General features: G+C 40.0%; 1 protein-coding gene across 14 annotated transcripts in view; it reads right to left on the reverse strand.

Annotated features, from left to right (window-relative positions):
- DOCK3 (dedicator of cytokinesis 3) overlaps window positions 1-14,156 on the reverse strand; it is a 602,545-nt gene that overhangs the window by 54,529 nt on the left and 533,860 nt on the right. For all 14 annotated transcript variants that reach the window (XM_086698089.1, XM_086698088.1, XM_086698093.1 and 11 more), the window contains 5 exons: window positions 7,532-7,626; window positions 5,695-5,770; window positions 5,070-5,170; window positions 4,748-4,806; window positions 2,127-2,275 (listed from right to left, as the gene is read on the reverse strand). In XM_086698089.1, coding sequence (XP_086554215.1) covers window positions 2,127-2,275; window positions 4,748-4,806; window positions 5,070-5,170; window positions 5,695-5,770; window positions 7,532-7,626 — 480 coding nt within the window. The remainder of the gene's footprint in view (window positions 1-2,126; window positions 2,276-4,747; window positions 4,807-5,069; window positions 5,171-5,694; window positions 5,771-7,531; window positions 7,627-14,156) is intronic.

Raw genomic sequence — 14,156 nt, forward strand, 5'->3', positions numbered from 1 at the left:
AATTTTTATTCTGTGAAAGACACTATTGTAAGTGGGAAGCCAAGCTAAAGACTGGGAGGAAATATTTGTAAATCATATATTCAACAAAAGACTTACATCTAGAATACATAAAGAACCCTCAAACTCAACAATAGGAAAACAAATAACCCAATTAAAATGAATACAAGTTTTGAATTTCACCAAAGAAGATATAAAGACAGAAACACATTAAAAGATGCTCAACATCATTAATCATTAAAGAAATGGAAATTAAAACCACCAAGATATACAACTATGTATCTATTAGAATGGCTAAAAAACACACACAAAGAGATGATATCAAATTCTGATGAGCATATGGATCAACTAAAACTCTCATACAATGCTGCTGGAATTTCAAATTTGCAGCAATGTGGATGGAACTGGAAGGTATTATGCTAAGTGAAATAAGTCCATCAGAGAAAGACAGATATATGTATTCACTCATATGTGGATCTTGAGAAACTTAACAGAAGACTATGGGTGAAGGGAAGGGGAAAAAAAAGTTACAGAGAGGGAGGGAGGCAAACCATAAGAGACTCTTAAGGACTGAGAACAAACTGAGGGTAGATGGGCAGTGGAGGAGGGGAAAGTGGGTGATGGGCAGGAAGGAGGGCACTTGTTGGGATGAGCACTGGGTGTTGTATGTAAGCCAATTTGACAATAAATTATATTAAAAAAAAAAGAAAAAATGGCATAGCCATTTGGGAATAAAATTTGATAGCATCTTATAAAGTTAAACATACATTTACAATAGCCAACAATCCTATTCCGAGAAATTTACCTAAGAAAAATGAAAGTTTATATTCATACAAAAACCTGTAAAGAAATATTTTTTAATAGCTTTATTCATAACCAACAAAAAGTGGAAATAGTGCAAATGTCTTTCAAATAGTGAATAACTGCAATGGAATACCACTCAGCAACAGAAAAATTGATAAGTGCAACAACATGGATGAACCTCTGGATGGCATTATGCTGAGTGAAAGAAGTCAGACTCAAAAGGCTACATTCTACATTATTTCATTCAAATGACATTCTGGAAAAGGCACACCTACAGTGATGGAGAACAGACTGTCATAGGTTAAAGGTAGGGGGAAGGTTTGACTACAAAATGGTAGCATGATGGAATTCTTAGGAATTTCAAAAATCTTGATTGTGGTGGTGGTTACATGACTATGTGTTTATCAAAATTTACAGAACTTTAAATCACAAAGAATGAATTTTGCTCTTTGTAAACTTAAAAACAAACAAACAAACAAATAAGAATTTAAAAATTATTGTCTGTCTGGTCTGTTCCTCACTGTTACAACTACTCACTACAAGACCACTGGTTATCTCAGAGTCACAGGGTTAGGAGGGAGCTTACTGGGAAACTGGTACAGTCTCCAATCCAATACATAAATTTCTTCTAGAGGTCTCCTGGGAGCTTCTGCTTGAGAATCACCAGCAAAGAACTCCCCATCTCCCAAAGCAGGCTAGCTTACACTGGACAGTTCCTGTTGCTAGCAAGTTACTTCTTTTATTAGCTAAAATCAGCTTCACTGACCACTATTGGTCCTAGTCCTATTCCTTGGTGCTACACATAAAAAGGCAGGGGCCATCTCCTCTGCCTTAGAGGTGGCAGAAGATATGCACAGAGGAACAGTCTGAAGTGACTTAGTCAGAAGCTAAGGGCTTATACCTTCTGGACCCACCCCTCTGTGCAGGAATCTATGAAATTCTGGGCTATGAGCCATGAGATGTCATCTGATCTTGGCTCTAGCCCTAGAAATGCCTGGACCATGCACCAGAGAGGAAGGGTACTATGCTCCCAGGGCCTCTCCTGAATGAAACTTGATCACAGTCTCAGTCACTCTCTCCTTGAACAGAAAATTTCTTTATATCATGTTCATTCCTTTCCTATTATTCTTTTCTGACCTCTAGCTACGTGAAGAAAATCCACAAATCAATTCTGGTCAGCAATTAAGGGAAAACCCTTGAACAGGATTCAAGATGGGCAAGCCAAGATGGGCTGTAGCCATTCCCACTAGAACCATAGTCTGGCCATCTGGATCACCTGCCTGGGCAGAAGGGGTCCATCCAGAGGAGAGAAGGTGTCATCTTACCTGTTTAAAGTTGCCATTTTTCCTCTGCTCCCAGTCCATCATGTCATGAAAGATGGGAATCATGATGTTCCGTACTTCTGGCTGTGGGACCAGTGTCACACCCAGAAAAGGACCAATCATTCCCGGAATAAAGTGGATCTTATGTTCACCTGAACAACAAAACCCAATACATATTAGTTTATGCTTTCTTTGCTCCATCTATAGAAGCTTCCCAAGTGTGGCCATAGCAGATACTTTCATCTGCCCTGGAAACATTGAGAGGAAAGCAAGCTCTCCCCTATGGCTCTCTGAGATACTCTTTTCCTTGGCTTTTTAGAATTCATAGATAAAACTGGCCCATCCCAGCTAAAACAAATGTTCAACAGGCATAAATTGCCTTTCCAAAGAATTTATGGGGAAACTACCCAAAAATCATTCCGAGGTCAAGGAACAGAGTTCACTACTTTAGACAGAACAGGATTTCTGAGTAACCTATGACAGTTTCATATTGTTCAGCATTTATTTAGCAAGGAATATTTATCCATTTCTGCTTAAACACAATGCACTATCCCTGGGGTCTCTACCTCTAGCCCAAAGGCATTTAAGAGATTCTTAAATACTGAGAACAAACTGAGGGTTGATGGGGGTGGGTGAGAGGGGAAAGTGGGTGATAGGCATTGAGGAGGGCACCTGTTGGGATGAGCACTGAGTGTTGCATGGAAACCAACTTTACAATAAATTACATTTAATATAAAAAATAAAAATAAATAAGTGATGAGATTTTCATAGTCCCTGGTCCAGCCACCAGAGGCCTGAAGTTCATGGGCCTCTTCAAAGTCTGTGCTCATGTCTGCCCAAAAGGCTTCCTCCTGAGTTAGCAGGAGCCTCCTGCACAGCCCTACTTGGACAGAATGGCTCAGGGACTCTGTCTGTGCTCCTCCCCATGTCTGTCCCTTGTCTTCACATTGCACTCTGATGGTAGCACTGCATCTACACAGACTAGACCAGCTCATCCCCCAACATTCTTTCCATGGGAAGTGGGTGATGCAGACTTCCTTGACTGGCCTGCAATCTGGAGCATGTTCGCAGAAGCCAGGGCCAGTCCTGAGGACTGTGGGACAGAACTTTTCTCTTTCTTGCAGTGGTGGAACAGAGTGAACCATGTTCCAGAGCTTTACTTTCAGTCCTTCAGAGTCTATAAAGGAGACAAACTGTGGACCAGTGTAATGATTGCTATAGCCAAGTAAAACCCGTTCTTGAGGACCAGAAAATGCCATTTACACTCAAACACACACACACACACACACACACACACACACACACACACACGCACACGCACACGCACACGCACACACACACAAGATAGAAGCAAGAATAGCTTTATCAGGCAAATTTGGCATCTTTTTTGGTTTCTTCTATTGTGAAAGCCTATCTAAGGGGCCAATATTAGCCCTGAGGCTGATTCTACATATCCCAATCTTGGTATTTGGTACAGTTTATTAGTACCTTGTGTTCCTGGGAATTTCAGAGTCAACTTCAGGGTTAAGACCTATACCCAGACTATGCTGGATGCAGGGTGTAAGAGTACTGAACTGGAAAGCCTGCTTGGTGAAATGTATCCCCACTCACAGAAGGAAGCCCTAATCTTCACTGGCAGGAATGCCTCCCACCTTGTTTGCTGCTTCAGGGTTAGTGACTGAGATGGTTAATGGAGGACTGGAAGATTTTATGACCACCATTCCTAAGGCTTCAGAGGCATTAATTCAGTTGAAAACAGTAAGAGCTAGGAAGGGTAATGGCTTTTCAGGGTAACAGCTTCTCTAGTATCCTGAGAGGCCACTCAGAAGCCTATAATACCAAAGGATGGCTCTCCTAGTCACCAGGGCAATACAAGGATTCCACCAAACAATCTGACAATTTCAGATCCAAAGAACTGGGTATTAGAGAAGCTGCTGAAGGAAAGGGAGCTAAAATCAATCTCACCTAGGGGCTGCAATTCCCTTCTTGCATGCAATCTTCGTGCAACTGGTGGCAGAAACCTGATCTGCATGGCCTGAATACCAGAGACCCAAAAGATGTTTCAATATTTATGGAAATGAACAGCTGCCCTTGCTCATGTGCTGAGTATTTCCAAGATCTATACTTCTGTGCACTTACCATGATGAACACTGAGTAATGTACAGAAATGCTGAATCAGTATATTGTACACCTGTAACTAATATAACACTGTATGTTAACTATATTGGGATTAAAATTAAAAACTTAATTAAAAAAAAGATCTATGTTTCTGAGTCTGCCACTTTTGGACTGGGACATGAAGAGTACAGAAGATCTTACTGGCATCAGTTCTTAAGCTGGAAAAAACTCCTAGAGCCTTCATACTCTTCTCCTTTGGACTTTAGTTCTCCAAAAAGGGAACGTGCATGTGTGTTACTGGGGTCTTGCTTCTCAGCCTAACTCTCCCTCTAAAAGGCTCCGTGTACATGCGTGGCAACTTCCACCTGAGGTGTTACGTTAAAGATATGTAAAGGTCACTTTGGTCTGAATCAACATCCATAAAACCTGGGGGAAGTTACTAGTCTTATCACTTTTTATTTGGCTATGCAATATGTGGAAGAGAAAAATAGGGAGAAAAGACCTACCCAAATTCTGCCACATGCTGAACAGTTCATAAGCCATCATCACACGCATGTCCCCATACCTGGAAATAATAACACAGGATCCAGCTTTCAGTGGGAGAAAGTTCAGGAAGGTGGGGCTATAAACCCAATAAGGCTAGCACTTCAGCACTGTCTCTAATGCTTCCCCCAGCACTACGTCATTTGGCTGTCAACTGAACTCTCACATTTGGCTCTTTGGAAAGCTACCCAGTGAGAACCTTGTGGACTTCTGAGGAACCACTCATGGAAACATAACCCTATCTGGATGTGTGGTAGGGAGGTGAATAAGAAACATATGTCTTACTTATCTATAATCTTCTTCCTCTTGGCTGAAGTGATGATTTCTAGCTGAAGGCTTGGCTGATTTATGAACAGAACTGCCAGGCTAAAATAAGAATTCCACACCTAGAGAGACAGAGAAAGAGAAAACTTGTGACAGCCCAAGTCCTTAACCTTGCAAGGAGAGATTCTAAATATATGGATGTAGCACAGAATTCATTTTACAATTTTAAGATTTTGGTTTTTTTCCTTTATAAATGTCTTTGCAAACAACTTTTTTTTTTTTTCTTGACTCCTCTTAAAACCAATAGTGTTGTTTCTGGCCTAGAAAGCCTACTCCTGGATGTCTGGTTCCCAGTACCTCCAAAAGGGAGACTCTTGGGTCATATCCTAGTCATTATCAAACTTGGAAGTGGTTCAATACTATGAGCATATTAATAAAGCAAAAGCCCAGTGAGCCTGCCCTAGCTCCCAGCCACACATCTGACACCTAGCTAAGTCCATCTCAAATCCCTGACCTGAAAAATTGTGAGTAAAATAAAATGGTTGTTAATTTTAAGTAAAACAAAAACAGGAACAAAAACAGTGAGCTTGTTTTTAGGCTTTCTACTGTTATTACAAATATAGCAATGGATCTCAGGAGCTCCTACCTTAAAGTCGAAGTCTGTCTCTGTAAAATTCTTGTGCAGTGCAGAAGACAGGTACTGGACAGTAGTGACTATAATACTGTAGTAAGGGAACAAGGCATTGGCAGAGTTAAAACACTAACAATGGCATCTGTCAACTTAGCATCTATGACCTATGAGTAAACATCTTGAGTACAACTTGCTCTCATATAAGATGTAACTATGAGGGAAATGGATAGATGGCAGAAACCTCACAGAAAACTGGTCTTGGAGAAATGCTCCATAGTTGGCAGGACAGCATAGAACATCAGTGGTTCTAGGCCTGGCTCTGCCATTACCTGACCTTGGTACAACTTCTGCCTGAGCCCAAGGGTCCCTCCCTATAACAGGGGGTGGGGGAAGTTAGTTGGTTCTTTAAGATTTCTTCTAGTTCAAAGAGTGATTCTAGTATTTTGAGGACTTTTGGGTAATGAATGTATATAATGACTACCAGAGAACTTAGAGAATAATTTTATTATTTTACTTGATAATAAGGGTTTATAATGATTAAATCCCTTTTATCATAAACTCTTATCATATACTATTATTTTTATCTATAAGTCATTTGTTTTCAGCCTTTGGTCTAGAATATCACTCTCAATTTTAGCCTGGGCAAATACAAGGAGCAATGGGAGCCTGGCTTGCCAGAGTCAAGGGCACAGGTTAAAGCAGAGAGGAAATGAAGTGGGACAGGCAGGTAAGGGTTTGATTACAGAGGGCCTTAGGTGCCAGGCAAAAGAATGTATGTCTAACACTGACTACCCTGGCTTTGGTGCAGAAGAGAGGCAAGGCAAAAAAAAGTGCATTAGAGAGACCAGTCCACCAGCACAGGAAGTAACAAATTTGAAAGGTAAAAGCCTTAAAAGAAGAGGCTGTTGCTGTAGGATGGGCTGAGGAGGACCATGAAGTGCTCTGAGTAGAGCTAAGAGAAAGAAACAAAAGAGAGTCAAATGGAAAATCCATGATTTGAGGAAATACATGTGCAACTTTGTTTATAACCATTCTTCTGTTCTCTATAAAATGTTTGCAATTTTGAAAAAAGAAAAAAAGTGCTCCATAAAAGATACAAAGTAGAAAGACCGTACTGATACCTTGTGAATATCTAACATAAATAATGTCACTATGTTACATGTATTGCCAACATAAAAAGTGAATCAGTGGGAGAAGGCTGAGGGCTAGAAAGTGGAAACCAAGTGGCCTTCTCCTGAGTGGAGGGAAACCAGATGAGTTAGCACCTTACCACCTGCATCACTCTCCTGGTTTGCCAATTAGAAGTACAGGCTAGAAATATGAATGGAACAGGCGATCTGGGAGCAGTCTAAGGGTGAATTCTGTGGCTGGACTCAGAAGTGGTCAAAGCCTTATAGCCAGGTCTCGGGTGCGTAATGAGCATTAGCTGTGGGAGGCAAGCAATATCTGGCAGACAACACAAATCAAATGAAGAGGAGGGCTTGGGATACTGCTTGCAACTAGAGAGCAACAAAAGCCAGTGGTCCATGAAACAGGTCTTTCTCAAGGAGGAACCTTCTCTGGGTATTATTATTTCACATCCTTTGTATTCCTTTTCTATATGAACCATGGGATCATCTGCCAGGCACTTACGACTCCATTTTGAACTATCTTCAATGCTTTCTTCTTGAATTTATGGTAAACAGTCAAGTCCTGCTGATTGTGCCTCCAAACATTTTTCACATTTACCCTATTCTCTCTGTCCCCAAGGCCTTGGCAATCATCTCTGTCTTGCTTTCTCTCTGCCTCTCACACACACTCTCTCTCCTTAGTCTGAGAATAGCTCTGTTGATGCTGGTGCTTCCACACTCACTTGCTTGTGAGAAGTCTCATCACCATCCAGTCCCGAGGGAAGACACTCATCTTCATCAGGTTCCGGAACACACAGAAAATCTTCAGCAGGAATTCCTGATCCAGGAGGAAAATCTGATGTGAGATACCACCACTACTACTACAGCATGCATTTCCTCAACAGGGCTTTCCTGACCTCTAGACCATAAGAATGGGTGGAATCAGTGGGTCAGATTCCGATTCCCTTTGTGAGTTACTTCTCTTTTAGAGGACTGCATGAGAGTCAGATGTAGGCTAGATGGGAGAAGACCCAAACTGGGTAGAACAGATGCAGCTCTGTACCCACTGAGCCTAGTACCTAAATCCCAAAGCATAGGGAAAGTTACAGCCCATCAGAACCGGTATCCAACTGGGTCTGTGGGTCTCATTCTTTGAGTCCTGGTCCTTGGGCACTTGATGCTAAGAATCTGCTTTCGTGGATGTTAAGAACACATTGACAGGAGAAGCACTTTAGGAATGGCAGAATGAAGACCTCCAAAAATGTGCTCCTATATGAAAGCAATGAGAATACGGGCAAAGACAGGTTAAGCAAGGAGTTACAACAATCCAAGGAGTGCTATTCAAGAAAAATGGGTTGAATCTTAGTAGGAACAGTGGACTTCATTGCATTTTAATTTGCCCTATTCTTATCCCCTTCTTCTTCCTACCTCCATGGTATCCCTGAAAACAAGCAACTGCAGAACTACAGTAGTAGTGAAAACCAGCAGCTTAGCATTCACTAGAAGGGACAAAATGGTTTTGGAGCTCCCTCAAAAGTGCTGTCCTCAGAAAATTATTAACTTTTCTATCTGTCTGGCAGCAACCTAGGAAATTCCCATTCAGAGAGCTTATTCGATCTGGTTCAGAGCTTACTCAATGAGAAGAGCCTTTTACTTGGGGGCATTTATTGGGGAAAAAAATCAGCCATAAGGATTTAACATCCTAGCTGCATGAAGAGGCCATATCAGAACACGTAAGAAAATTGCCAGAAGAGTTAAAAGAAAATCTGGGGAATGAGATATATATATATAGATAGATCTATATCTATATATAGATATAGATCTATCTATCTATATATATGTATGTATAGGGACTTTGAAAATCTCTGACATATACGTGGGAATCTGGAAGTCCACACACGTTAGGGCTGTACATATTCCAAGGAAAGACCGAAGAAACCTAATCTCTCACCCTGGCTGACTTTGTGGCTCTATGAGAAGTAGGAAGTGAAGGCTAAGGCAATAATGTAAACTGCTGGAGCACTGAAGGTGAGACCCAATACATGCATACAGACATTTAGCAAAGTATCAAAGACTTATTGGCTTAAGGCATTTAAGGAAATCTCTGTCCAGGTGTTAGCTGACCACTAAGCTAACTGAATGAAGACCTCAGTGGCTTCACACAACAAAGAATACAGACATTAAAGAATTAGTCCAGGAAAGTCACTAAACAAGCAAGTAAACAAATATCAATAACAACAACAAAACAAAAAAAAGCAACAACAACAAATCCTGGGATGTGGGGTGGGGTGAGATCTGATTTCCAGAGTTGCCACGTTATTTACATTTTCCAGTTTTCAACAAAAAAATTGTAAGATGTGAAATTAAACATGAAAGTATGACCCATACACAGGAAAAAGAAGTCAAGAGAAACTTTACCTGAGGTAGCTCAAATACTGGACTTACTAGGAAAAGACTTTAAATCAGCTGTTATAAATACCCTCAAAGAACTAAAGGAAACCATGCCAAAGAATTAAAGGAAAGTACAAGGACAATATCTCACCAAATAGAGAATATCAATAAAATAGATATAAATTATTTAAAAAGCATTAAATAGGGGCGCCTGGGTGGCGCAGTCGGTTAAGCGTCCAACTTCAGCCAGGTCACGATCTCGCGGTCCGTGAGTTTGAGCCCCGCGTCAGGCTCTGGGCTGATGGCTCAGAGCCTGGAGCCTGTTTCTGATTCTGTGTCTCCCTCTCTCTCTGCCCCTCCTCCGTTCATGCTCTGTCTCTCTCTGTCCCAAAAATAAACGTTGAAAAAAAAAATAAAAAGCATTAAATAGAAATTTTAGAGTTTAATAGTACCATACCTAAAATGTAAATTTTGCTAGAGAAGCTCAACAGCAGATTTGAACTGACAGAAGAAAGAATCAGGAAATTTAAAAGATAGGTCAACTGAGATTGTTCAGAGGAACAGAAAGAAAAAAATGGAGAAAAACAAACAAAGCATGAGACCTGTGGGACACCACCAATTGTAAAAACATACAAATAATAGGAGAATCAGAAAAACAGGAGAGAAAAAGAGGAGGAGATGTTGAAGAACTTTTTGAAGGAATATTGGTTAACCCAAATTTGATGAAAAAACTCCAATTACACATCCAAACAGCTCAATGAACTCCAGATAGGATAAGACCAAAGAAATCTACATACAGACATATCATAGTGAAACTGCCAGATGCCAAAAACAAAGAGAATCTTGAAAGCAACAAGAGAAAAATAATTTATCATGTGCAAATGATTTTCAACGTTTATTTATTTTTGGGACAGAGAGAGACAGAGCATGAACGGGGGAGGGGCAGAGAGAGAGGGAGACACAGAATCGGAAACAGGCTCCAGGCTCTGAGCCATCAGCCCAGAGCCTGACGCGGGGCTCGAACTCACGGACCGCGAGATCGTGACCTGGCTGAAGTCGGACGCTTAACCGACTGCGCCACCCAGGCGCCCCAAATGATTTTCCATAATAGGTAACTTACCAGCAGATATGATGGAGGCCAGAAGGTATTAGAATGACATATTCAAAGTACTGAAATAACATGAACATGAATATCTCGCTAATGATAGCGAGACTATCATTCAAAAATGAAGACAAAATTAAGACATTCTTAATGTAAAGAAAAATGTAATGTAAAAAAAAAATTCTTAAGAGTAAAAAAAAAAAAAAACCCAAAACTGTGAGAATTTATTAGTAGACCTGCCCTATAAGAAATACTAATGGGAGTTTCTCAGACTTAAATAAAAGTAACTTAATTGATATAAAGAAATATAAAACACTAGGAAAGGTGACTATATAGGTAAATATAGAAGATAGTATATATGTAAATTCATTTACTCTTTTCCTTTTTGATTTACAAGGCAACTGCATAAAGCAATATTTATAAAACTATGTTGATGAGATTATAATATATAAATATGTAATTTATATGACAGTAACAGCACAAAAAGGGGAAAGAACTGGAGTTTTATTGGAGCAAGGTTTTGTATACTATAAAATGAAATTGGTAGATAGTTTTAAGATGTTAATTGTAATTCCCATGGCAATCACTAAGAAAATAACTTTAAAAATATACTAAAAGAAACAATGAAGAATTAAAATGGCACACTAAAAATATTTATTTAACATAAAACAAGGGATAAATGGAGGAAAAGAGGGACAAAGAAGATATAAGACAGATATGAAACAAACAGCAAAATGGCAGATGTACATCCTAACTTATTGGTAATTACAGTAAATGTAAATGAATGAAACATTCTAATCAAAAGGCAGAGATGGAAAGATGGATAACAAATAAACATTATCCAATTATATGTGGTCTACAAGATACATACTTTAGATTCAAAGACATAAATATATTGACAGTAAAAGGATAGAAAATATACTCAATGAAAATGGTACCCAAGAGAGCTGGTATGGCTATATTGATATTAAACAATATAGACTTTAACAAAAACTGTCATTAGAGACCAAAAAAAAAAAAAAAACCATTTTATAATAACTAAAGAGCCAATATGTTTTAAAGACTTAATTATTAACATATATGCATTTAAAAAAGAACCCCAGAACACATGAAGCAAAATCTGACAGAATTAAAAGGAAAAATAGACAATTCAACAATGGTAGTTGGAGGCTTCAATATACCACTTTCAATAATGTATAGCACAACTAAATAGAAGATCAGCAAGGAAAAAGAAATCCTGAACAATACTATAGACTAATTAGACCTAATAGACATATAAGACACTCCATCCCACAATAGCAGGATACACATAGAAGGATATATGCATTCTCTTCTCTAGGACAGAATGTATGTCAGTCCATAAAAAAAGCCTCAATATATTTAAGAGAAATGCAATCATATAAAGCATGTTCTTCAACCACTATGGAAGGGAGTTAGAAATCTATAGTAGAAGGAAATTTGGGAAAGTAAAACACATGTGTATTAGGGGGTGCATGGGTGGCTCAGTTGGTTAAGCATCCATCTCTTGATTTCCACTCAGGTCATGATCTCATGGGTTGGTGAGTTCAAACCCCACACTGGGCTCTGAGCTGACTGTGGAGTCTACTTGGGGTTCTCACTCTGCCCCTCACCCTGCTTCGGTGTTTGCTTGCTCTCTCTCTTCCTCTCTACTTGGGGTTCTCTCTCTGCCCCTCACCCTGCTTCAGTGTTTGCTCTCTCTCTCTCTCAAAATAAATAAATTAAAAAAATATGTGAATTAAACAATAAACTCCCAAATAACCAATGGGTTAAACAAGAAAGCACAAGTGAAACTAGGAATACTTTGAGATGAATAAAAATGAAAACATCAAATCAAAATTTATGGGATGAAGCTATGACTTATAGCTATAGTGCCTACATTAAAAAGAGATAAGGTCTTGGAGTGCCTGGGTGGCTTAGTTGGTTGAGTAGCTGACTTTGGCTCAGGTCATGATCTCACAGTTTGTGAGTCTGAGCCCCACAATGGCTGGCTGCTGTCAGCACAGAGCCTGCTTCAGATCCTCTGTCCCCCTCTCTCTCTGCCCCTCCCCCACTCATGCTCATTCTCTCCCTGTCTTTCCCTCTCAAAAATAAATAATAAAATAAAATAAAAAGAGTTACAATCTCAAATCAAAACCCACCTTACACCTTAAGAAACTAGAGAAAGAAGAGCAAACTAAACATAAAGCAAGTAGAAGGGAATAATAAGTGAAACAGAGAGAACAGAACAGAGCAAAAAATGAAACCGAAAGTTGATTCTTTGAAAAGATCAACAAAATTGACAAACCCAAGAAAAAAGAGGGAAAAAAAAGAGAGAAAGAAGACACTATTACTAAAATTAGGAATGAAAGAAGGGACACCATTACCAATGACACAGAACTAAAAAGGATTATAAGGTACTACCATAAATAAATGTACACCAACAAATTATATAATCTCAATGAAATGGAAAAATTCTTAGAAAGATACAAAAAACCAGAATTCATTTAAAATGAAACAAAATCTGAATAGACCTATCATAAATGAAGAGATGAAATTAATAATTTAAAAGATTCACACTAAGAAAAGTGCATGACCAGATGGCTTCACTGGTGAATTCCACCAAATATTTAAACTAGAATTAATATTTGTCTTTTTGATTAGATCCACTCTCAATGTGAAGTGGTGTCTTATTGTGGTTTTGACTCGCATTTCCCTAATGACTAATGATGTTAAACATCTTTTCATGGGTGTATTGGCAATTTATGTATCTTCTTTTTTTTAATATGAAATTTATTGTCAAATTGGTTTCCATACAACATCCAGGGCTCATCCCTGGATGAGCCTCCTCAATGCCCTCCTCAATGCCCATCACCCACCGTCCTCTCCCTCCCACCTCCCATCAACCCTCAGTTTATTCCCAGTTTTTAAGAGTCTCTTATGGTTTGGCTCCCTCCCTCTCTAACCTTTTTTTCCCCCTTTCCCTCCCCCATGGTCTTCTGTTAAGTCTCAGGATCCACATAAGAGTGAAAACATATGGTATCTGTCTTCCTCTGTATGACTTATTTCACTTAGCATAACACTCTCCAGTTCCATCCACGTTGCTACAGAAGGCCATATTTCATTCTTTCTCATTGCCACGTAGTATTCCATTGTGTATATAAACCACAATTTCTTTATCCATTCATCAGTTGATGGACATTTAGGCTCTTTCCATAATTTGGCTATTGTTGAGAGTGCTGCTATAAACATCGGGGTCCAAGTGCCCCTATGCATCAGCACTCCTGTATCCCTTGGGTAAATTCCTAGCTGTGCTATTGATGGCTCATAGGGTAGATCTATTTTTAATTTTTTGAGGAACCTCCACACTGTTTTCCAGAGTGGCTGCATCAGTTTGCATTCCCACTAACAGTGCAAGAGGGTTCCCGTTTCTCCACATCCTCTCCAGCATCTATAGTCTCCTGATTTGTTCATTTTGGCCACTCTGCCTGGCGTGAGGTGGTATCTGAGTGTGGTTTTGATTTGTATTTCCCTGATGAGGAGTGACGCTGAGCATCTTTTCATATGCCTGTTGGCCATCTGTATCTTCTTTGAGGAAATGTCTATTCAAATACTTTGCTCATGGAACGGAGGGAAGATGGCGGCGTAGGAGGACGCTGGGCTCACCGCGCGTCCTGCTGATCACTTAGATTCCACCTACACCTGCCTAAATAACCCAGAAAACCGCCAGAGGATTAGCAGAACGGAGTCGCCGGAGCCAAGCGCAGACGAGAGGCCCACGGAAGAGGGTAGGAAGGGCGGCGAGGCGGTGAGCGCTCCACGGACTGGCGGGAGGGAGCCGGGGCGGAGGGGCGGCTCGCCGGCCAAGCAGAGCCCCC

This window comes from Puma concolor, chromosome A2 (genome assembly GCF_028749965.1).
Source record: "Puma concolor isolate L17-30 chromosome A2, mPumCon1.1.hap2, whole genome shotgun sequence".
NCBI lineage: Eukaryota > Metazoa > Chordata > Mammalia > Carnivora > Felidae > Puma > Puma concolor.